General features: G+C 34.3%; 1 protein-coding gene across 6 annotated transcripts in view; it reads left to right on the top strand.

Moving 5' to 3' along the window:
• LOC135107294 (serine/threonine-protein kinase D1-like) overlaps window positions 1–25,859 on the top strand; it is a 177,272-nt gene that overhangs the window by 138,876 nt on the left and 12,537 nt on the right. For 4 of the 6 annotated variants that reach the window (XM_064016970.1, XM_064016968.1, XM_064016969.1 and 1 more), the window contains 10 exons: window positions 7,914–8,018; window positions 12,796–12,868; window positions 13,537–13,641; window positions 16,594–16,711; window positions 17,016–17,136; window positions 17,730–17,865; window positions 19,737–19,882; window positions 21,189–21,372; window positions 22,168–22,289; window positions 22,437–22,583. In XM_064016970.1, coding sequence (XP_063873040.1) covers window positions 7,914–8,018; window positions 12,796–12,868; window positions 13,537–13,641; window positions 16,594–16,711; window positions 17,016–17,136; window positions 17,730–17,865; window positions 19,737–19,882; window positions 21,189–21,372; window positions 22,168–22,289; window positions 22,437–22,583 — 1,257 coding nt within the window. The remainder of the gene's footprint in view (window positions 1–7,913; window positions 8,019–12,795; window positions 12,869–13,536; window positions 13,642–16,593; window positions 16,712–17,015; window positions 17,137–17,729; window positions 17,866–19,736; window positions 19,883–21,188; window positions 21,373–22,167; window positions 22,290–22,436; window positions 22,584–25,859) is intronic. The other 2 variants (XM_064016973.1, XM_064016971.1) reach the window with 1 other exon arrangement.

Genomic DNA, 25,859 nt, shown 5'->3' with positions numbered 1-25,859 from the left:
GAATGTGTGCATCACATACATGTATTCATCATCTTGTGTAAATAAGCACAAACATAGATATGGGCCAGCCACTTCCTTGTGTTCAGCAATCAAAGATCGCTTAGCAAGTGCTTCACAGTTCACCTGCAGCATGTGTTAAACAGGTTTATTAGTTGGATTAGTGGGCTTTTTATCAAGGAAAATACTTATTACCTATATTCATAAGCTGTTAGTTTTGGAACTTGAGTCCTGAAGCTTATTAAGCTTAACTTACAATTACTGTCCAGATTATATTGCTGTTGGACTCACTTTCCATTGTAATGGAGTGCTTTTTCCCTCGCATAAAACATGAGTAGTTCAGTTCTGAGCTGGACCTGTGATGTTAAGGTGGATGTCATGAGGCCATAACTATGCTGAGGCTCACATTCATAGGTCACAGTTGGTTCACTTTGCCATGTTAAGTGTGCAGAGATTTTATTCTACCTTAGTATTTCAATAGTTTAGAGAAAAATGTGAAGCTGGAGTTTTCAAACTTATTGTACAATTCTGTGATGGTATGAGAATCACATGAAATTTGTTTTGAAATATTTTTTATTCAAAATTTCCCAAGTAATCAAGTTTTTAGGTTTACTAGATTGTGGCCCTGTTTAAATGCTTAGATGATGTGTCTGAGACAATAAATTTTGAAAAAAGCAGCTTCAGATAATTATATGTATTAAGGATTATGATAATAATAATAATAATAATAATAATAGTAGTAATAATAATAATAATAATAATGATAATAATAATAATAATAGTGATAGTGATAATAGTAAAAATAATGATAAGGATGGACTGGTTAATAATAGTGATGATATAATAGTAGTAAATATAAAACTTTAAAAATGTGTTTGTAGTTCAGATGATGGACCTCTTATCTTGAAATCTGTGCCATGATTTAACATGGAATGCTCAGTTTTTTGCATATAAATGCTAGTCACAAATGAAAGATTCTGTTAATAGTATGTTGCCCATCCTACAAGTTGATAATGTCAGCATTTACTGTAGTAGTTTTCTTTTATTACCTGATCCATTCATTACCTGAAGTGTATATGTACAGTACAGCAATAACAAAGTTTTTTTTTTTTTTTTATGGAAAATGAATGACTATATTTGAAATCATGGATCCCTCCTTTCTTATCATTTTGTGTCACATGATTTTTGACACAGGCTGTGACAATTCTTTCTTCAAGCTGATGAAGTGACATGCTTCTGTACCAGAAAGTATTAATTAAAAAAAAAATGTTAGTATCAGGAGGGGCAGGATTAGAGCACTGATGGGGATGACAGATGGCCAGGCCAGGCCTTCTCCTAATAGTTATGGTTTGATTGTGCTGTTTAGACTCTTTAAGCTGAAGAACTGTCTTGTAAGTTCAGGGTTGCTCAATATCAGTTATTCACTACATGTGTTGAATGTGATTTATTCTAATCTTCCAGTCTGCCTTCATTTTCATGAGTTTTCATCATCACCTTTGTTTTAGTAAAAATAGTGCCTGTTCTCTGCCAACACACACACACACACACACACACACACACACACACACACACACACACACACACACACACACACACACACACACACACACACACACACACACACACACACACACACACACACACACACACACACACACACACACACACACACACACACACACACACACACACACACACACACACACACACACACACACACAATGGATATTCAAACTTTATGTTGAAGGAATGTAGAGAACAACTGGCTGATAAAATTCACAGTCTAGTGGTGACATCACTATCATAGGGAAGAGTACCAAAAGGTTGGAAGAGAGCAAATATTACACCAATATTCAAATGAGGAAATAAGGAAAACCCACTAAATTATAGACCAGTGTCCTTGACTAGTGTTGTAGGAAAACTCTGTGAAAGAACAATAAAGGAAAGATGGATGGAACATTTGGAAAGAGATAAAGTTTTGGTAAATTGTCAATTTGGATTTAGGAGGGGAAGATCATGCTCCATGAACTTATTGTCTTTTTATTCAAGGGTGGTTGATATTGCGCAGGAGAGAGATGGATGGGAGGATGGTGTCTTCTTAGACTTGAAGAAAGCTTTTGACAAAGTACCACACCAAAGATTGCTATGGAAGATAAAAAAAATATGGAAAAATTGGAGGAAGACTGCTGAAGTGGATGGAGGATTATCTGGATGATAAAGAGATGAGAACTGTAATACAAGACCAAAATTCATCTTGGCTGAAAGTAACTAGTGGTGTCCCATAGGGGTCAGTGTTGGAACTGATAATGTTTGTGATATATGTGAATGACATAAATGAAGAAATAGATAGTTATATGAACTTATTTGCAGATGATGCTAAGCTGATGAGAAGGGTAGAAAATGTAAATGACTGTATGATACTGCAAGATTATTTAAATAAGATAAATAGATGGAGTAAATCTTGGCAAATGGAATTCAATTTAAGTAAATGTAAAAGTAATGGAGTTTGGTAAGAGTAAGAAAAGAATACAATATCATTATGAAATGGGTGGTGTGAAGTTAAAGAAGTCAAAAGAGGAAGTGGATTTGGGAGTAATGGTTACTGAAAATTTTACTCCGGACAGATATATTGATAAAATTACTGGAGAGATGATGAATTTGTTAAAAAAGTGTAAGAATGTCATTCTCATATTTGGATAAAGAACTGATAAAAATGTTGTTGATTTCCATGATAAGACCAAGATTGGAATATATGGCAGTGGTGTGGTCTCCTCATACAAAAAGGAATATTGTAAAATTAGAAAGAGTACAAGGGGCAGTCACTAAGATGGTTACAGAGTTGAGCAAGTCAACCTATGATGAGAGATTAAAAATGTTGAAAATTCCTGCCCTTGAAAATAGGAGAGAGAGAGAGAGAGAGAGAGAGAGAGAGAGAGAGAGAGAGAGAGAGAGAGAGAGAGAGAGAGAGAGAGAGAGAGAGAGAGAGATTTAATAAACATCTATAGAATGATAAATGGTATGGAAAATGTGGACAAAAAATGTTTTATAAATTTAGACACACAGAGTACAAGGGGACACAGTAAGAAGCTGAAGAAGGTTAACTGTAAAAAAGACATCAAGAAGTATAGTTTTCCTCATAGAAGTGTGAATAAATGGAATGAACTCAGTGAAGATGTTGTCAATGCCGTAACTGTCCATGCTTTTAAGACCAAACTGGATAGATACAGAGATGGGACATTATGAGATTACTCCCCTCCCATAAACCACAGCACACAGCACACACACACACACACACACACACACACACACACACACACACACACACACACACACACACACACACACACACACACACACACACACACACACACACACACACACACCAAGTTAATCATGTCTGATTAACTTTTTATTTCTGTTATGGACTATTTGCATACATCTGGAGGTCAGATGTGTCAAAAAAACACTTATTTATTTGATAGGAATGATATGGTCATTAAGGTCATGTCCTATTATCTGTTTGCTAGTCATGCCTTGCTCCTGGTATAACTGCATTGTTCAGTGATCTTTTTTTTTTTTTTTTTTTTTTTTTTTTCAAAACTATAGTTTTGGTATAATATCTGCAACTTGTATCTTTGTAAGGTCTCATGGGCAATATGACTGTCAGCAGTCAAAAATCATCCAGCGGTGGTGGACTAGCCAGACAAAACCTTTCATGCTGGCAACAAATTTGTACCTCTTGATAAATTTAGGCTTATTGTTAACCTTCTGTTAGGAGTGAAGCTGCACTAAAGGTGATGTCACCAATAGCTAGATGGTTTGATGGCCTTGTGGCCACAGACAAGACTGATAACTACAATTGGGCAATTTGATCAGTGTTTTAATACCTGCAATTGAAGTTAATAGTAGTACTCATAGTTACTTTTATGGATATCAAATACTAATTATTGATTATGATTATTTGCATTTGGATTTCATGGAACCATCATATAGTATAAAACTCATGAAATTACATTAAATGCACAATTTCTTTCTTTCATATTGATCAAGCTACAACAGATTCTAAGGTATGCAACATAGGTCTACAGGAAGCATCTTGCTTCATGTATTCATACAATGCTCACATTTCAGTAAACCCTCAGTTTAAATGACTTACAGGAGGGGAGGATTTTAGTTTATTCTGAAATGCTATTGCCTGCATTGTTTTTGCTGTGCATTTACTTGTTTACTCTTATGGATATGAATGCCAATATATATAAAAGTTGAGACTGAGACGAAACAAAGTTAATCTGTCCCTTGTTATCCAAAAGAGTACAATTTGAAATCTGGCAGTGTGGCATGCCATGCTAACCCCCATACATTGCAGGAAGCTTCTGGGCTGCAGTGGTATCATATAGGCTGAAGGTGAGATAGATATTGTGCTTCAAGATCCTGGGATATTGATTGAAAATGGTTATGCAGAGAGAATTAAATATTAGTTTCAGAAAGATCAGCATGATGAACATATTCTTTCTGCAGGGAGGATCCATCCTCTCCCCTCTTGAGGCCAAGAGGCAAAGATGTGCAGGAATATAATATGTCAATTTAGATGTGAATGTGTGCCCATGCATGTAGATGCCTTACCTTGGCTACCCCCTTTCAAGTGGGATGTTGATTTGGTATTGGCAGTTAGATTAATAAATGTGCTGTGTTATATGTCAGTTCTGAAATCTGTCATCAGGATTTGCTAAATGGAGGGTTTACTGTATTTCTGAAATTATTCTTTTTAATCAACTGAAGGTGGGTGTGGTTGATGTCATATTAAATGTATGTCCCAAGCTCAATTTGTATAGATGTGATCTTGTATACCAATAATTCTATTGGTAAAAAAAAAAAAAAGACTATGCAAGCATTCCAAGGACTGCAGGTCATAAAGCAAAACCTATACAAAGTTTAAACTCATGAAAATCTCTTGCATCTTTCTTTGCACTAACTTTATCTTAATCATCATCTCCTTCAATGAATTATTATAAGGAAAGGAAACAATATGTAATATATCACTGATTTCTACAGGAAAGTGCAGAATGAGAAAGATGCATAGATGAAGTGGTGACCATTACTTCATTACCACTTCCCTTTGGTGTGCATCCCTTCCTAATTCATACATTCTTCCATCTTGCTGTCAACAAAGAATAGGGATAGCTACAGATGATGATGTGGCAAGATGTAGTACTGGGCAAGCAAGGGAAAAGAAGTCAATGTGACTAGTGTTAGTATAGTAGAAAGTATTATTTTTGTCTTTTCATCACCTCTGAGCATTGTAAATTTAAAACAAGGAAAAAAAAATCAATTGAGGACATAATGAAGCCAGTTAGATGTGTTTCTTCCTCATAAGGTGCATTTCATGCAAAAAAAGTTATAAATAGAATAGGCATAGCTTTTGTGTTAAATTCATGTTAGATCTTGAATACTGATTGGACCTTTGACAGTGCAGCTGCTAAGTCATATGAGGTCATGTGTCACCTAGAATAATAAGAGAGTGCCACCTCCCTTGAAGAAACTGTCAATGCCAGAATCAAACTCAAAATCTTCAGGCTGCAAGCTGAGCCGTGTTTCGCAAGACCACTTGGCCCCTAATTCACAAAGATCCCACATATTTCAGCTTGTTAGTCCACCATTAAAATACATAAATGTCATAGGAAAGTTCAGTTGAATCTCCTGCTACCATGACTGCATAAAACTCAGATGTTTGAAGCAAGAGTCTAATAAGTTGAAAAGACCATGTAAATGGCATGAATAAAACATGGTCTTTCAGTATGTAAATAATATTGCCAGTAAGTCTATGACTTACTGCTGATTCTAAATAGCACGACATGATGAGGGACAAGATTCACCTTTCACTGATGTTTGCTGCCTCTTTCCCCCATATGCATTACTTCCTGTTTAGTCATTTGATGAAAATGTCGTTTTGAGGCAAATAATTGAGAAGTGAAGAAAGCACCACTTGAAAATATTGTATGATAGAGCATTCTCTGTGGTGGCCATTCAAAGAAATGTCGAACGGAGATTTTAACACAAGCAGCATATCCAGCAATCAAACTTGAAATCCTTCAGCAAATATTTGGAAAAGCATGCAGAATCACTAGACAGATTGTGTGTAGACATTCAATGCTCCATCTGCTACGAGCATGACTTTTAACAAAACATTGTGGTGGCGTGAAAATTACTTTGAAAGCTGAAAATAGGCAGTTTTTAAGACAATGTAACATTTTGAATGTAACATTTTGAGTCGCAAGATAAGAGGTCCAGTAGCTGTACATATCATGTTTGCCTGTATTATGAATGATTTTTTTCAAATAATTTTAGAAATATTGCCTTTACACCTTCACTTGTTTGTCAATATCTGCCCTGCAAACAGTGATATTCACTGTAGTGTATAGTGTAATGCCTGCTGTGGCCTGATGGACCAGCATGTTAGAAAAGAGTTATAATATGCTATTGCCTAAGTATTGCCTTTGTATTCTGAGTTCATTTGTTTCTCCTTAGTAGGGACTAAAAAGTAAAGATTGGTGAACTGGTGCATTTCTTAAATGTTTTCATCCTGCAAGAGTTGAGGGATTTAGAGCAGATGGCTCACATTCTGCTTTTCATCTTGTTACAAATTTGGTTGAAAATTTTATTATTGTTATTATTATTGTTGTTGTTATTATTATTATTATTATTATTATTATTATTATTATTATTATTGTTATTATTATTATTATTATTATTATTATTATTATTATTATTATTATTATTATTATTATTATTATTATTGTTGTTGCTGTTTTACTGAAGAAAATTTCTTTACAATTGTATAGATAATGGATTCCTTATGCTTCTCAATCTCCAGTTCTTGCCCTAGCTACTGCAAATCCCCATGAAGGAGAGCAAACAGAACTAAAAGAATGAAAGGAAGAAGGTTACAATAAAATGTTCAAAAGCCATAAAGAAAGATTCACAGATATGTTGAAAAATATGTATGACAGAAATATAAGGAAATGAGCAATATTTTTAAAGGTTTGCAAAATAATCATAATAATTGATAATACCAGTTAGTAATTTCTTAAGTCCAAAATATGAATATTAACATTTTTATTTATAGATAAAATTTTATCATTGTTGTTATCTGAATTGTGTATCTTACATTGAAGTGAACCTATGCTGCTGGAACTATAGAAATGGCTTCATGGCACATGGAGACACTAGCATTCTTGCAACTTGTGCTGATCAATTACATCTTCTTGGCACTCTGTAGTGTATATTTTGGTCCTGGATCCTTCTCTTGGTAGCTGATGGTAGATGATGAAAATGTCATTTGTATTTTGAAAAAAAAGTTTTATAGTTCATTAGAATTATAAAGTCCTAAAAGTGCTGATTATTATAACATAACAATAACATGTAAGTTTTGCAGGGAAATATTGATAACAATTGTAGTACAGATATATATACATATATATATATATATATATATATATATATATATATATATATATATATATATATATATATATATATATATATATATATATATATATATATATATATATATATATATACATATATATATATATATATATATATATATATATATATATATATATATATATATAGTTACTATTGTTGACTAAATCCTGTCTCAAATCATAAGATTGTATGACAGCATCAGCTGTTGTATGGCTGGGTGTCATAGCTTGTAATTGTGCTGATAGCAATGCTGTAGTGTTACTGTTGTGGCTCAAGCACACACTCACCAGATGTTGTTTGCATCACTGAGATAATAAAGTGTTGAAGGAAGCAAGAATTTGTGTACCAAAGTTGAGTACACTTCTCAGACTTCCTTTAGCCAATATTGATTCAATTGGAACATGTTACAGTGTTACAATGTGCATTTGCAGACCAACACAACTTCCAGCCCAAACATGAGATCTGGTCGCACTTCCTTCAGTGTGTCAGTGGGTAGACCTGTGTGGATGGAGAAAGAGCTTGCTGGAAGAATAAAGGTGAGACAAGCTCCCTGCTGCTGAAATACCACACTGAATTTCCAGTAGACAAGTGCATCATTGTTGACTTGGAAAAATATCTTTCCTCTGATGCCTGGAGTACAATTTTTTGTAGAAAGTAATGAGTGATTTTCTAGGATATACTTTGGGAGCTATCATTCAGATAATGATATTTTAATTAAGAGCAGGTAGTGAACTACCTTGCCAAAATCAGATGTGTGATTGGGAAGGAGGGGGTTAAGGGTGGTCCAACTAGTGTTGATAGTGTGTCCATGATGGGTGTCTCATGTTTAGGGTATATGCTGTTGATGTTTTTGTTTTTCTTAACTTCTGCTTCATTCGACTGTCCACCCCTTTTTAGCTTTCTCTTGTCCTTACTTCTCTGCTTTCTTTGGTAGATTAGAATTATTGTGGACATTTATTCTTCGAGTCTTCATAAACAAGTAAGTAAATTTTGCTTGGTTTACGTTATGATTATGCTGAAAGCTTCCAGCTGAAAACTTAACTAAAACATTATATAACAGCCTATGTGTGAAAGCGCTTGACGTAATTATTTACCATTCTTATTGTAGTGTTGTTTATTTACCTATCTATTTATATCAGACACTGTTCTTGAGAACTCAGTGAGAGGATGGCCATGGCAGAAGAATCTCCAATTATTCCTGTTCTTGCATTTGTTCCTAGCATGCTCTGATTCTGTCATCCTCCTCTCTCACCTTCCTCTCATGTACCTTAGCAACTTATTCCTTCTTTTTGTACTTAATGCATCTTTCACTCTCATATGCATTCTTCTAGTCATCTCACTTTCTTCCATCCTTTAAGTTGTCTTGAGTGCTGCACTTGATGTCTTCATTTTTTTATTCCCTTGCCTTTAATTGACAAATAAAATCAGTTTCATACATTTTCATTATTTCCACCATCATATAGAGGCTCCAAAATTATCTTGGAACCTGATGATATGGTTCCAGCATCTGAGGCATTGTCCTTCTGTTCTTCTGGTCAGGAGTTCAATCCCTAGCTATCAGTTTTTATGTTTGAAAATTTATCCTGGCTTTAGATTAATTTTTCACTGTTTCTGTGGATGGTCCAAGGGAGGCTGTTACATTGGTGGCAATGATAAAGTTTTTCATTTAAATGGTTTTTGTTTAAATGGTGTAATACACCATTTATATATATATATATATATATATATATATATATATATATATATATATATATATATATATATATATATATATATATATATATATATATATATATATAATGGTGTATTACATAATTCTTTCAGCACGTTTCACTCTCATCATTCAGTGCTTTGGTTACTCTGTTTTATTCCTCTTTTATTTCTTCATCTGTGAACCTTTTGATCCCAAGCTTCTTCCACTCTTCATTTATTTCATTTCCAAACTTATATCTGTCAGTCATTTTTATTTTCACATATCATGCTCAGAATAACACCTCACACATGGATATGTTCATTTTCTCACACAACTAGTTGTCTCTCACATGTATGGGGTGCCATCTGGGAAAAAAGGATGCATTGTTCCATATGTATCCTCAACATATTACATGACTCTGTGAATTGTGACAAAATATAACTCCAGGTAGTCTTTTAAAGAAATTCCAAATCAAACATCAATATTTGTAACTAGAAGCAGACAAAAGGTGGCATATATGTATAGATGAAAATGCAATCATATAGAAAATATTAGCCAAAGCAGAAAACATTCTCAAAGTTAAGTGGCCTGGTGAATGAATATTAAATTATGAGTGTGACATACTAGAAAGAATACTTGCTATTCTTGTATTTGTACAAGAAAGACCACAACTAATTGATTTCAGTCTGGCTATGATATCATACATGTCTGATCTTGGAACTTGAAAGAAAAGAAAGAATGTTCTGAAATCACCTTTTCAGTATAGATCATGATTTCAGTGAAATATAGACAAGTGAATAAAATTAAACATCAGTCATAGAATAGAGATGAGAAAATAAAGTCATATGTAACAAGACCTATTAAAGATGTGAGTATTCACAGAATCTTTATGATGGAAGGAGGCAAAAAATGTAACATCATGATAAAGGTGAAGAGGATGGAGGGAGTCGTTAAGAAGAAACAACAGTAAAAGCTTCTGTGGATTAAATATTGCTCGTGCAGAAACTAATATAAACCCTCTACACTTCACTGTTTACTTATAATTGGTCATATGATTACTTTTCTTTGCAATTTCTTATTTCTTACTTGAATTTTTTTTTTTTTTTTGTGGATATCATTTTTCATTAATAGGAAATAAAAGTATCTTAATGAAATTGAGAATTACTGGAAATGATAAGAAAGCATGACTTTATTGTATCTTTTATTAAGAAAAGAATGCAGGATATGTAGTCAACACCTTAATTATAAAGCAGGCTTAAGGATATTGTATAGAGAAGATTGACTAGAGGGGAAAGAGTATTTTTATATCATTATTTTTCTCTTGAACAATATACTCCTACAGTGACTTTGAAGATAATAAAAACAAATATTAAAAGGTATAAAAACTGGAAAGGAGTTAAATTGATGTTTTAAGGTGAGGAAGGAGGATGATTGTCTGGAAGGGAGAGGAGGGCCATATTTTGGAGGGAGACCATTGGGAACCCTGAACAAGACCAAGAGATGATGTGTGAAGGAAGACATGACAAGGATGGATATCAGAAGAGAGGTCAGCTCTGATCACCGAAAAAAGGCAGAGGCTCTTAAGCTGTCAATTTCATAAGTGAAAATAAGGATGATGATGATATTGATAGAAGAAACCAGTGCCAAGATAGAAAAAAAAAATATATGACAAGATTATAGAAGAATAGGATAGATTTAATAGAAATGAGAGGATAAAATAACATGAAAAGACATTTAATGGAAGAAAGGTGAGAGTCGTACTGGACTGTGCAAAGATGAAAGGAGCATACAGTAGGAGGTCTGTCTGACTTTACAAGTTTTTTTTTTTTATGCCTCAAGTTTTTATTTTTTATTATTTTTTATTTTTTTTTATTTTATTTTATTTTATTATTATTATTTTTTTAAAACTTCAACACGCACATTGTGACTATTTGCCAACCTTCAGATAAAATAGGTGCCATTAAGTGATCAGTACCTTTAGGCACTGATGCTTGTGGTACGGTGTTCCCAAAGGTTTAGTCAAACCACAACACAGTTTATTGTAAGAATAATTCTTTCATACAGTTTGCAGTTTTCTACATGTACAAAGTGACATCCAGAAAGAAACAAGTAATATACAGCAAAAAAAATAAAAATAAATAAAAATGAAAATAAAAATAGTAATTATGTTTTTGTCCATCTTTGTTTAGTGGGATTAAAAAGAATGGACTCCTAGCTATTAGTTCCAATTTCTTTAAAGTACATTTTTACATTATTCATGGAATATGTGTAGTAGGTATTTTTTTCTTTTTATGTCCAGTTTCAAAGCCAAGTCTACTATATTCTATGGATATTGTATTATCCACTTGAGGTATCAGTTATATATCTGTTATTAGTTCATTTATTTAACCAACCATGCACAACTCACGCAACAGTGTTGTTACAATCTGTGTATTATTGGAAGATACCTTTTCATTTAAGTTCAAACTTCAAGAAGAAAGCAAGTGCAAGCATTTGCATCATGAGAATAAAAATTCATGAGAAGAAAATATAAGTATGTCAAAATTCTTGGATAGGAGAGACAGGGTGATTTAGTTTAATCTTAATATTTAAACAACAAAAATAAAGATGAGAATGATTGGGTATATTTTTGGTTAGAGGAAATGAGTGAACATAATCATATTGTTCAAGATAATGAATTCTAGATGTAAAGAATTTAAAGAAATTAAGCTTCTGATTCTAATTATTTGGAATGAATTGGAGACAGAACTTGTATAAATGAACATTCATGAACTTGAAACAGAAGTAGATGGAATTAGCGAAGGACACAGGACAACATGAAATTAGTTATTACATCCTGCATGTACTGTAACCTGTAATTAAATATGTGATGGGTAAGTAGCACACACACACACACACACACACACACACACACACACACACACACACACACACACACACACACACACACACACACACACACACACACACACACACACACACACATTAAACGAATGTACTGTAGTTTGGAAAATATTTTTAATAACTATAACATGTAACATAGCAAACTAGTAGATTTGCATAGCATGAAATATAGCCTTTTAACTTCTTACATGTAATCAGATGAAATGTTATCAATAAAAAAAATAATAAATAATAATACACACACACACACACACACACACACACACACACACACACACACACACACACACACACACACACACAGACAGACACACACAAGTAAATATTGAATAAGTATATATATACTATAAAGAATACAAAGACTACCAACCTCATATAAATTCTTATAATGAGATATATTATTTCCTATGCTGTTCATTTTAGAATCTGCCTTTTTCATTACAAACAAAACTTCATTCATTTTCCTTTTTTTTTTTTCTTTTACTCTTTTTCTAGAATTTACTTTACCATTTAAGGGCAGGTAATCCTGTGTATGTTAATGCCTGCTTTTATCTACTTTTTGAAGTGTTGCACCATTTTTGAGACTATTTAGAATTCAAGGAACACGTGTCTTGGTCAGCATATATTGAATTTTCTGCATGAAGACGTCGCTTTCTTATCCTCTGGAATGACAGATGATGGAATTGTAACTAATATGAGGTGTTTTGCTTCCCCAGGTGCCACATTCTTTTGCATTGCACAGCTACACAACACCAACTATTTGCCACTACTGCAAGAAGCTATTAAAAGGTAGTGCATTTACTTAGTTGTATTTATCTAGGTGTAGTGTGTAAGATCTAATCTATCCTTCTGTGGCCCTGCCTCAGTATCTATATTTATGATTTTTTTTTGACTGATCTATGCTCTTCATTGTTATTATTACTTATACATAGCTCACTCTATATAGATAGATATACTCTTGGGGGGACTGTGCTTTGATGCTATTCAAACATCTTCCCTTTCTCAAATTTTATTTTGTCGTTTAAAATATCTACCGTTTATAACTTTCCTTTCTCAAATTTTGTTTTGTTGTTTCAAATATTGACTGTTTATAAGTTCCTGCAATGGTGGATAATCTCTGTATAACTGCAATTTGTTGATTAAATTATATAGTTTAATTCTCTCTCTCTCTCTCTCTCTCTCTCTCTCTCTCTCTCTCTCTCTCTCTCTCTAAGTGTTGGCTATTTTTTTCCTCTCTCTCCTAAGTTTGGGTTTTTTTTCTTTCTCATGGTGGGTTTATGTATAATATTTGCTTAGTCTGAAAAAAAGTAACAAAATTGTAATTTGTACAAATATGTGGGTTCATATTCCATAGTCTGTGGATGGCATTTTTAATACACTTTTCTTGACCTGTTAGATGATAACATGAATTAAGTGATTGATTGATTGACTTTTTTCTCCCTCTCTCTCCCAAACAGGTCTTTTTAGACAAGGTGTGCAATGTAAGGACTGCAAGTTCAATGCCCACAAGAAATGTTCAGAGAGGGTACCAAAGGACTGCACTGGGGAGGCTCCAAGGAAAGGTAATATTACTTGGTGTGCTATGCTGTACCTTGCCTTAAGCTGCAACATAACTAATATGAAGAATCTATGTAAAATACATCTATTAATTTTGCAGTTTTGTCTCACATTTGGCGAGTTCACAGTTCACAATCTGTGTAATCACACTTGGGTACTAAGTAAGAAAGCATCCAAGTATGCATAGCTGGGAACAATAATGAAAAAAATTATCGTGATAACTGATAAATCAATAACGGTAACATTGATGATAACTGTTAATGATCTGATAACTGATAAGTTGATAAATCCTATGTTCCAATAATAATGATAACAATATTGATGTTTTAAATTTAAAGGTGTATAAATCTTAGAAAACTTGGAAAATTTTTGAAAAAAAAAAAATTTAATGCTTATCCTGTCTCTTCACTAATGAAGAGACTATTTACTTATTTACTATTTACTATTTTAAGTAAAATAACTACATGCTCATGTTCCAGAAACTAAAATTATTGATTATTGCTAGTTTGAAATCAAAAGTACTGGCGATACTGATGAATCGATAGCATGGGAAAATAATTATAGGATAACCAATAACCCGATATTGTTATTGTGATATATTATTGCAATAATTTATTGTGATCATGCCCACCTGTGCAAGTATGTAGTGTCAAGAAACTGTTCAGCTGCTGCCAGAATGTCTGCATCACTTTTTCTTCACTCAGTCCAATGGACTGTGCCTGATAATAATATTTTTTCCGCTTATTAGTAATTTTAGTAATCAGTAAAACATTCTAAAAATTTCTTCTCTTTCTATGAAGCAGTCACCTGATGCTGTAAAATTTTCAATAATATATATATATATATATATATATATATATATATATATATATATATATATATATATATATATATATATATATATATATATATATATATATACACACACACACACACACACACACACACACACACACACACACACACACACACACACACATAGAGATGAAGCTCTATACCCTTGATTCAACTTACTGTATATTTCGGTAAGTAAACTCGGTGAAATAGTCATTAAAAACAGATGGGTGCAATATCTTGAACAAGAAAATATAATAACAGAAAAACAATTCGGTTTCAGGAAAGAGAGATCTTGTGTAACAAACTTACTGAGCTTTTATACAAGAGTAATAGATAAACTACAAGAGAGAGATGGTTGGGTTGTTGCAGTCTATTTAGATCTGAAAAAAGCTTTTGATACAGTTCCACATAAAAGTCTCATATGGAAACTGGAACATCGAGGAGGGCTAAAAGGAAAAATACTTAAGTGGATGAAGGATTATCTCCAAGGTAGGGAAATGAGTACAGTAATCAGAGATAATAAATCAAGTTGGTGTGAAGTAACAAGCGGAGTACCACAAGGGTCTGTGTTGGCACCTATAATGTTTCAGGTCTATATAAATTATATGACGGTGGGTTTAAATAGCTACATTAACATGTTTGCAGATGATGCAAAATTGATGAAAGTAATAAAGAACCAAGAGGATTGTGAGGAACTATAGAGGGATATTGATAGAATTTATGAATGGAGTAAACGATGGAAATTAGAATTCAATATAAAGAAGTGCCATGTAATGGAGATGGGAAGAAGTAAAAGGAGACCTTCATGGGAGTATAAGATGGGAGGAATCACAATACCAAAGAGAAAAGAAGAAAAAGACTTGGGAGTAATAATTCAAGACATGCTATCACCAGAAAAACACATCAATGGAATATTTGGCTCTACATATAATTTGCTAGCAAATATCAGGGTGGCATTTAATTACCTAGACAAAGAAATGAGGAAGAAAATTATAACACACATGATATGCCCCAGACTGGAATACGCAGCAGTGGTATGGTCTCCACACAAGAAGAAAGATATAAGGAAATTGGAAAGGATACAAAGAACAGCTACGAAAATGATACCTGAATTGGAAGACCTAAGTTACGAGGAAAGACTGGAAGAAATTGGATTACCAACACTGCAAGAAAGAAGGGAAAGAGGAGACCTGATAACAATGTTCAAATTAATAAACAACATGGTGAAGATAGACAGAGATGACCTAGTTGTAAAAGTGGAGGAAGGAGATAGATGTACAAGGGGACATATGAAGAAATTAAAGAAGAGTCATTGTTTGGGAGATATTAAAAAATACAGCTTTCCGCATCGAACGGTTGAAATATGGAATAACTTAAAAGAAGAAGTGGTTGCGGCAAAGAGTGTGCACATGTTTAAAGAGAGATTAGATAAATTCGGGTATGGAGACAGGACTAATTGAGCTTTGGCTCGGACACTGTACTATACAGCTAGGTAAACAACTAGGTAAACACAGTAATCCCTTGACCATCATGGGTTCACCTATTGCACCCTAGGTACATCGCAGATTTTTCCGGCTAATATATGTAAAGTTCATACCGCAGACTCCTCAGTATATCATGGGTTTCTGCAGCCGATAGGTATTTATATATATTTTTTATTTTAATTATTTCTGTAGTAAAAGAAGCATTTTCTTTCTTAAAAATTAATAAATTAATAAATAAAAATACACCATTGTAATTCATAGAGATGAAGCTCTGTACCCTTGATTCAACTTGCTGTATATTTCGGTGGATAAGACAGCTTTTAGATAAGACAACTCCCAAATTTAGGTTTCAGTTTAATGGTTTTTAGCTGATGGTATATACTCGTATATATATATATATATATATATATATATATATATATATATATATATATATATATATATATATATATATATATATATATATATATATATATATATATATTCTCTCTTTCACTGTTCTACCTTACCCTTGGTATTTTTGCATTTAGGAGGTTTTTGTCATATGCTCTCTTGAACATTATATAAGTGCTATTGATTTTTTGTTGCATTTGTCAACTAGTACATGACTCTTCCATTGATGACCACTATCTGCAGATGACGGTGACACAGGATCTGACGGTTCCCGGGATGAGGAGAGCGACAATGATGAGTCCCTTACTCCTCCGCACATAGACCAAGACAATAATGAAGATGATCGGCCAAGACCAGACAGGTAAACTTTTAAATGTTTTATTTCAGTTTGTCAACAAGGGGATCGATGCTGTCAAAAAACACTCATGATTGGTCAGTAATGAAATCACTTTTGTATGAGAAGCTGTTTTGTATACTGTCTCGGCTAACATTTTAGTTTTAATATAATACTTGTTTCCTAGAAGATGCATGGATGCTCATTAAGGAATTATTTTTAACAGAAAAATGCATATCAAAAAGCATAGACTATGTTGCTTAATTTTTTTGTTTTTATGTGCCTGTATCTTACACTACTTGACAGACAAACAATACTTTCTTCAAAACAGTCCATCAACGAGCAACAACATTCCACTCATGAGAATCGTGCAATCTGTCAAGTATTCCAAGCGACCGTCCAAGGTGCTCAAGGAAGGGTGGATGGTACACTTCACTAATAAGGATAGCATGGTGAGTTGTAGCTGAGTGTCTGTTTAAGTAAGTGTTGAGGGGAATATATATATATATATATATATATATATATATATATATATATATATATATATATATATATATATGTGTGTGTGTGTGTGTGTGTGTGTGTGTGTGTGTGTGTGTGTGTGTGTGTGTGTGTGTGTGTGTGTGTGTGTGTGTGTGTGTGTGTGTGTGTGTGTGTGTGTGTGTGTCATCCTCATTAACTATGGTTTCACTTTTACATGGATTGCTGCCAACCGTGAATTCAAATAACAGGAGACAATGAAGGGTAGCCTATTAGTGTTCATAGCTTTTTTTTTTTCCTTTTTATAGTTGAGTTATAATTAAATGTAGTTGTAACAGTGTAGTTTCTCTTTATTTGAACTAGGTTTTGGGGGATTCAGGGGTGTTCTTAAGGCTGGTTGCTAGTTTTCCATGGATTTTCCATATCCACGGATATATATATATATATATATATATATATATATATATATATATATATATATATATATATATATATATATATATATATATATATATATGACAACAGAACACTAACTCCATAGTAATGACCTCAAACAATATTACAGCGCAAGAGACACTACTGGCGTCTGGACACAAAAACAATAACTCTCTACCAAAATGAAACCAGCACAAAATATTTCAAGGAAATACAGCTCTCAGAAGTGTTGAATATTGAAACTGCCAAGCAAGCCCATCCAGCAGGTAAGAGCATCCATGCAGTTGATATGCCTACACACTTTAGTCCATTCTGTTGCTTTTAGTAAAATTTTGTTTGTGTTGCATTATACAGTATTACTTTGAATTTTGTTTTGCAACTCTTATATAAAGAATAATGAATTCAGGTGACTGGAAAATTAATAAAGCAGTTTGGAATGGTGTGTGAAATTAGAAAACTGGAGTGAATGAAGGTGTGTGAAATAGTGCTAGGACACTAGAGAGCTTTAAGAGAAGATTAGACAAGCTTTAAGGGAAGATTAGACAAGTTTATGGATGGGGATAATAGATAAAAATAGGTAGGTATATTTCATACAGGGACTGCCATGTGTAAACCTGGTCGCTTCTTGCAGCTTCCCTTATTTCTTATGTTCTTATGTTCAAAGACACCACACCAAGACAGTCAACAGATGAATTTAGTTTTGAATGTTAAGTTGCTTTAGGAGGTAGACTGTTTCATGTGTATGTAGTTGCATGTTGCTGTGGATGTGGAGGTGACAGTTTGAATGAAAAAGCAAAAAGGATGTAGAGAGGAATGAACTGATTGTTGAGGTGATCTCTTTGTGAATTAGAGTTTGTATGAGGGAGCATAGGTGTTGACTGCATTGGATAGAGCTGAAAACATGGAATATGGAAATAGAAAAGAGAAGGCTGAATGTAAGGGAGATAGATATTTAGGGTAAGGTTGGAAAAACCTGAGGTAAAAAAAATAATAATTTTTGGGGGTTTTATTGTTTTTTGGCTGGTTCTTTTTTTTTATTTATTTTTTTGTCTATTCCTTATGTTCATATGTAGATCAGTTTAAATAAGTGATCAAAATGTAATCTAGAGTGAAACAAAAGGTTTGAAGTGTTATCTGAAGGACAGACACTTATTTAGTTCATGTTGATACAGATTAATCCAGTTAGACAAAGCCCACGTGAACTTGTACCGTACCGGAAACGAATGGGTCAGGCTTGACTACTTTTACATTTTTATGTATATGTAAAGATGGCTCCTTACTTAATGAAGCAGCCTTTCAACCATTATTTTTAGCTAAAGCCACATGTCAACTCAAGGGATTTTAATTGGTAAATATCATAGGCGAGAAGTCATGACATAAGTAAGCCACACTTTTCTCAACCCCCACTCCCTATCAACTCCATCTAAGCCCCCTCCCTCCCCTGCTCTCTCTCTCTCTCTCTCCCTCCCCTGCTCTCTCTCTCTCTCTCTCTCTCTCTCTCTCTCTCTCTCTCTCTCTCTCTCTCTCTCTCTCTCTCTCTCTCTCTCTCTCTCTCTCTCTCTCTCTCTCTCTCTCTCTCTCTCTCTCTCTCTCTCTCTCTCTCTCTCTCTCTCCTCTCTCTCTCTCTCTCTCTCTCTCTCTCTCAGTATGTATGTATATATGTATGTATGTATGTATGTATGTATGAAAAACATGGGGAAGAGAAAGAGGGATGGGAATGGGATGTGTAGGGGAGAGGAAGAAGGTAGATTCACATCAAAGGCAGCTCTAGCCAATGACAGCTTTCATGAAAAAAAGGATGACAGGTGTTGCTTTTATTAGAAATATAGGTAGAAAAGCTGCTTCATCAAGTAGGTAGTTGCCTGTGCATATATAGAGTACTTTTTTATCAGTATGATATAAAACTAAATTTTTATATGTAAGTTTTTTTAAAACCCCCAAAAATCCATTTAGGCAGTTTTTTTATGCCAACCCTAGTTGGCATTACATGTCCATTACATTACATGGTTTAGTGACATGTACTGCATATTATACAATGAATGTGTACATCAACACACTTCAGTAATAATTTATATTTGTTTCATCATTGTAGTGAACAGAAACACATGTATCATTTCATTTCTGTATGCTGAGGCAGATGTGCCACGAGGAGTCATGCACTGTTTTGAGCTGCGCACTGCCAATGTGGACTACTTTGTTGGGGAGGAACCAGTTGCTGTGAAAGACAAATCCCCACCGATACTAAATCCTCCAGACTCAGGCGTGGGGATGGGTCTCGCCATGGTAAGTCAAGGATGGACATGGGGAAACATCTTTTCCATTACTGAATTTCCAGATGGCACTTGGCTTATGTTTTGACCACTGTTGTGATATTGAGACTGAACATTGGAACATAATTCAAGAGACTGAACATTGGAACATAATTCAGGTATTATTAACCCTTTCAAGTATGAAATCACCTGGGCAGTGAGAAATAAAATAGAAACTACCAAACTGTCAGAAATGAGAAAAAAACTAATAATGTCTGAAAACATATCTAGGAGTTTGATTAGCTTTATTCTGAAATTGAAATAACATCTTTGTCTTTAAAGTGATTTTACTTTATAGGCAATTACACCTTTTACCAGAAGAGGAAGTAGTAGGACTTAATATAATACAATACAATAGTGTGGTGCTTACTATGCTGTGCTATTAGATTATCTCACTGTATTGAAAGCTACACTAAGATTAATGCTAAGGAAGAACAGTATTAATTTTCCACTGGATGAGGACGCTCTCATTAAAGGCTACTATCTTTTCTTTGGCCTTAGAAGACTATAAAAGCTTCCTCTGGTACCTCTCTTTCTTGTTACGATCCAAGATTACAGATGTTACAGATCCCATTCATCTCAGTATGTGTCTAAATTGCAAACATGCCTAAACAGGAAAACAGGAGTACAGAAATTATTTATCATTTATCCTTGCAAGTGAAATTTGAAATAATTTGAAGTAAATTATGTATTAACAAAGTAAATTACTGAGTGAAAGATTTAAATATCAAGATTATTACCTCCATTGATATAATTTAGTTGTGAGTTTACTGTGTATAGTAAATATTGTCACTCAGATACCTTTTATTTCTATCAGGTTATATGTGACTTGCTATGTATAGTAATACTGTACAATAGCTTGTTTTGCAGGGAAACTCCAAAGTTTTCTTCAGCTTTATTCTTTTGTCAGTTGCCACATTTTGCCTTTTTCTGCAGGCATTGTCATGCTGAAAAACAATAAAACACTAAGTAAAAGGTGTATAAAACTCACATCACATGGAACTACATGAAAAAACAGAACTATGCCATGTGATGTGAATTTTACACAGTTTTTACATGGTGTTTTATTGTTTTTTTTTAAGCCTGAAGATGCCTGTAGAAAGAGGCAAAATGCAGCAGTTGACAAGAGAATAATGTTGAAGAAAATTTTGGAGTTTCCCTTCAAAACAAGCAATCAAGAAAACCTTTACAGCATGAATACTGTTTGATATGCAGTGTATGGATTAGTACTAGGCATGATATGAAATAACTAATTAACTGGATGATATTTTGTTATGCAGGTGTGGGAGAATGAGATCCGCAAGGCCCTGATGCCTGTAACACCGCAGGCCAGTGCCACTCCCACACACCCACAGCAAGTTGGCATGGACAAGGAGGAGGCCACATGTAATGATATCTCTCAGATATATCAGATATTCCCTGATGAAGTTTTAGGATCTGGCCAGTTTGGTATTGTATATGGTGGTAAGTATGAGTGGTGAGAATGGAGAAATATGGAGGAATTATTAATCACTGGAATGTAATTTTAAGCTGTCCAGATGGTATTTTGTCTGTGTTTAAAGTATTTCCTGAGATGCTTATTCTTACAAAGGTACAGAAAAGTCATATTGTCAAGAATTCGTATTTCTATATTGAGAGTGACTACATAAAGCTAATTCCTCTTAAAAGTATCAGTAATCACATGACTGATGCCTGAGTTGCATGTTATTTATAAATTATTATATACAGTAAAACTCTTATAACTTAGCATGATAGGGGCTCCAGCCTTGCTGAGTTATTCAGTTTTCCCAGTTATGCAAATCCCCCTTTCCCCTTCCCTCCCATTGGCATAAACAGTCAAAATTTTGAAAACACTACACTACACAGAAGCAGTAAAAGCTTAAAACAACACTTAGCAATGAAGGGGCTGCTGTAACTGTGTAGTCCAAGCAGAGGGAGACATCATGGTAAGGTGTAGATGTTGGGTGGGACTCAGTCACATGTTTTCAAAATACTGCATTATATCAAAAACACTTAAATTCACTGCACTGTTCTTTATTGTACTGTACCACTTTAATTGACAGTAGGTGTGGTTAAAACTCAGCAAGATGCCGAGATGCATGAATTTTTATTTTTTTTTATGAATATTTCGTTCCCTTGCCAAGTTATATCAAATTCCAAATTATACATATACAGTGGTAAGTTATAAGGGTTTTACTGTATTTGGATGATTTTTTCATAGAATAGCAAACATTGTTTCTTCAATGAATTGCCTTACAGGAGTTCATCGCAAGTCTTCACGGCAGGTGGCTATAAAGGTCATAGATAAGTTAAGGTTCCCAACCAAGCAAGAGGCTGCCTTGAAGAATGAAGTGGCCATCCTGCAGAATTTGAGTAATCCAGTAAGTAACCCAGAAATAACATGAGACTCATTAACCATTTTGAAATTACATAAATAGAACACAATGTTTGGCAGGTTGTAACTCAAAGCAAAATATCTAACTATATTGGCACATAATGAAATGGTATTCTGCTTTTTTTCATTCTAGGGTGTTGTCAACTTGGAGAGGATGTTTGAAACAAAGGAAAGGATTTTTGTTGTTATGGAAAAACTGAAGGGAGACATGTTGGAGATGATCTTGTCTTCTGAACGGGGAAAGCTGTCTGAGCGCATTACAAAGTTCCTCATATACCAGGTAAGTCACTCATTGCTAAAAGTAAAGTATTGTTGCAATATACATATTACCAGGATTCAATTTTTTCTTGGACGACAGCAAAACCACATCTCTTTAGCTCTACAACCCTCTCGAGTTTAGCAATTGTTTTCTTCTGAAGGCATAGTGCTAAACTTGAAGATCGCGAAACTTTGGATATTGAAAACAGTGGAAAAATGCTTATTTATTCCAGCCATGTGTCCTAGACCAGTGTGAGTGTGTGTGTCTCATCATCACTTTTACTGTGTCATTCAGTGATGCAGCAGTGCAATGCCATTCATTGCATCTAAAACTTTGTGTGTGTGTGTGTGTGTGTGTGTGTGTGTGTGTGTGTGTGTGTGTGTGTGTGTGTGTGTGTGTGTGTGTGTGTGTGTGTTTTGCCAATACAACTGGCAGTGCAGTAGTGCAGTGCCATTGCATCTAAAACTTTGTGTGTGCGTGTGTGCGTGTGTGCATGCGTGTGTATTTACCTAGTTTACCTAGTCGTATTGTGCAGGGTCCAAGCTAAGGCTCATTTGTCCTGTGTCCATATCTGCAGTTATCCAGTTTCTCTTTAAATTTGCTCACACTAACAGCTTTAACCACCTCCTCACTTAAACTATTCCAGAGATCAATGCTTTGATATGGGAAACTATATTTCTTGATGTCGCTGAGACATTTACTCTTCTTAATCTTTCTTATATGCCCTTTCGTACATCGTGTTCTTTCATCCGTATGCATCTCTAAAACTTGTCTATCTACCTTTTCCTTAATGGTTTATTAATTTGTACATTATCAAATCTCTCCTTTCTCTTCTCTCTTCCAATGTTGTTAATTTCATTTCTTTCAGTTGCTCTTCATACATCTTTTCCTTTAATTCTGGCATTATCTTCATTGCTGTCCTCTGTATTCTTTCCAATTTCTTTATATTCTTCTTCTTGTGTGGAGGCCATACGACTGCAGTGTACTCCAACTTGAGGCATATCATGGTTGTAATTATTTTTTTTCATCATATCCATGTCCATGTAGGTAAAAGCCACTCCCAATGTTACTTAATATCCTATATGTGGAGCCAGATATACCACTTAAGTGTTTCTCTGGTGACAGTGTGTCCTGAATAATCATCCCCAAATCCTTTTCTTTATTACTTTTCATTATCATATCTTCATCCATTATATATTTCCATGTACTTCTGTAATTTTTTGTATCCCCATCACATGGCATTTTTTAGGATTAAATTCAAGTTTCTACTTTAGGCTCCAAGCATAAGTTTTATCCAAATCTCTCTGCAGCTCCTTACAATCCTCCTTGCTCTTTATAACTCTTAGCAACTTTGCATCATCAGCAAACATATTAATGTAACTATTTAATCTTTTCTGCATATCATTTATGTAAATCTGAAACATAAATGGTTCTAATACAGATCCTTGTGGTACTCCTCTTGTTACCTCACTCCAACTAGAAGTATTATCTCTGATTATTGTTCTCATTTGCCTGTCCTTCAAATAGTCTTGCATCCAACTTAATGTTTTGCCTTTTAATCTTCCTACATTTTCCAGTTTCCACAGTAGGGTTACGTGTGGAACCCTGTCAAATGCTTTTTAATATACAGATATACAGCATTCATCCATCCATCTCCTTCTTGCACCACACTCCAGTATAAAAGCTGTGCAGATTTGTAACACATGTCTAAATCCAAATTGTTTATTTGTAATTACTTTATTTTCTTCCAAATACAACACCCATTTATTTTTATTACAATTTTGTAGAGTTTATCTGTGATGCTAGTTAATGATACTGGCCTGTAGTTTAGTGGCTACATTTTATTGCCTCCTTTATAGATAGGCATTATATTGGCTCTTTTCCATTCTTTAGGCACTCTTCCTTTTTTCAACAAACTATTCCAGATTAGTTCCACCAGTTGGTCTCTACATTCTTTCAGTACCCACCTTGACACACCATTTGGTCCCATTGTTTTTCTAACATCTAAGTCAATGATACGTTCAAGATTAGAATACGCAGTGGTAATTTGGTCACCATTTGAAAAAAAGCACATAAAAAAGTTGGAAGGAATACAGAGAGCAGCAACAAAGATGATAACAGAATTGCAAGATTTGTCATATGAGGAGCAACTAGCTAGAGTGCAACTCCCAACCTTGGAAAAGAGATGAGAGAGAGGTGACTTGATTGCATTGTACAGATTGCTGAGTGGGATGGAAAAACTAGATATGGAACATCTCTTTATAATAAACGAAAGAGAAACAAGAGGACATGGAAGAAAACTAAAAGTAACCACCTGCAGAAGGCACATAAAGAAGTTTAGCTTCCCTCATAGAAGCATAGAGGCATGGAATGGACTGGAAGGGGAAGTGGTGTGTGCTACAAATATTCATGACTTTAAGGAAAAGTTAGATAAAAACAGCCATGGAGATGGGACTGTACGAGCTTACCTCCTCTCCCGTATGTCACAACTAGGTAAAACTAGATAGATACACACACACACACACACACACACACACACACACACACACACACACACACACACACACACACACACACACACACACACACACATTCACATGAACACACACACATGGAAGAGAGAGAGAGAGAGAGAGAGAGAGAGAGAGAGAGAGAGAGAGAGAGAGAGAGAGAGAGAGAGAGAGAGAGAGAGAGAGAGAGAGAGAGAGAGAGAGTGGACTCACTCACCCTGAGTTACCAAATATCATTTCAAGACATATGGGAGTGAAATATAGGCCACAAAGTTAAAAAATAGCCTTCACATCATATGATGAGTGTCAGTTTTGGGTTAAATACGAATTTAAACTCTCATTCATAATTTCGCTCATCTCTTCATCATCTTCATATGTTCTTCTGCCTCTTTTTAATTTAACAATACTGTCTCTATGTTTCATTTTACCATTTATGTATCTAGCCTTATCCTTGTCCTTTTTAGCCTTTGCACATCTGGCATTATACCAACTATGCCTGCTCATTTTTACCTTGTACATTGGTATAAATCTAAACACTCCCTCATTGTACTTATGTAATAGTGTTTCATATTTTGTCTGTACGTTCTTTCAACAACTTATCCCACTTTATGCTTCCATAAAATATTTTAAGTTCTTCAAAATTTGCCTTTGCGTAGTTTAGTCTGCCATTTCTGTATTCTTCTTTCCAATCCTTTGTTTTTATCCCTTTTAATTTAACCTCTATTACAACAAGATCAGGTTTTTCTTTATGGGGGTAGATGCTTCATATTTGGCCTGAAATTTGGTT

This window comes from Scylla paramamosain, chromosome 15, assembly GCF_035594125.1.
Source record: "Scylla paramamosain isolate STU-SP2022 chromosome 15, ASM3559412v1, whole genome shotgun sequence".
Lineage (NCBI taxonomy): Eukaryota > Metazoa > Arthropoda > Malacostraca > Decapoda > Portunidae > Scylla > Scylla paramamosain.
This window is presented reverse-complemented; position numbering and strand designations above follow the sequence as displayed.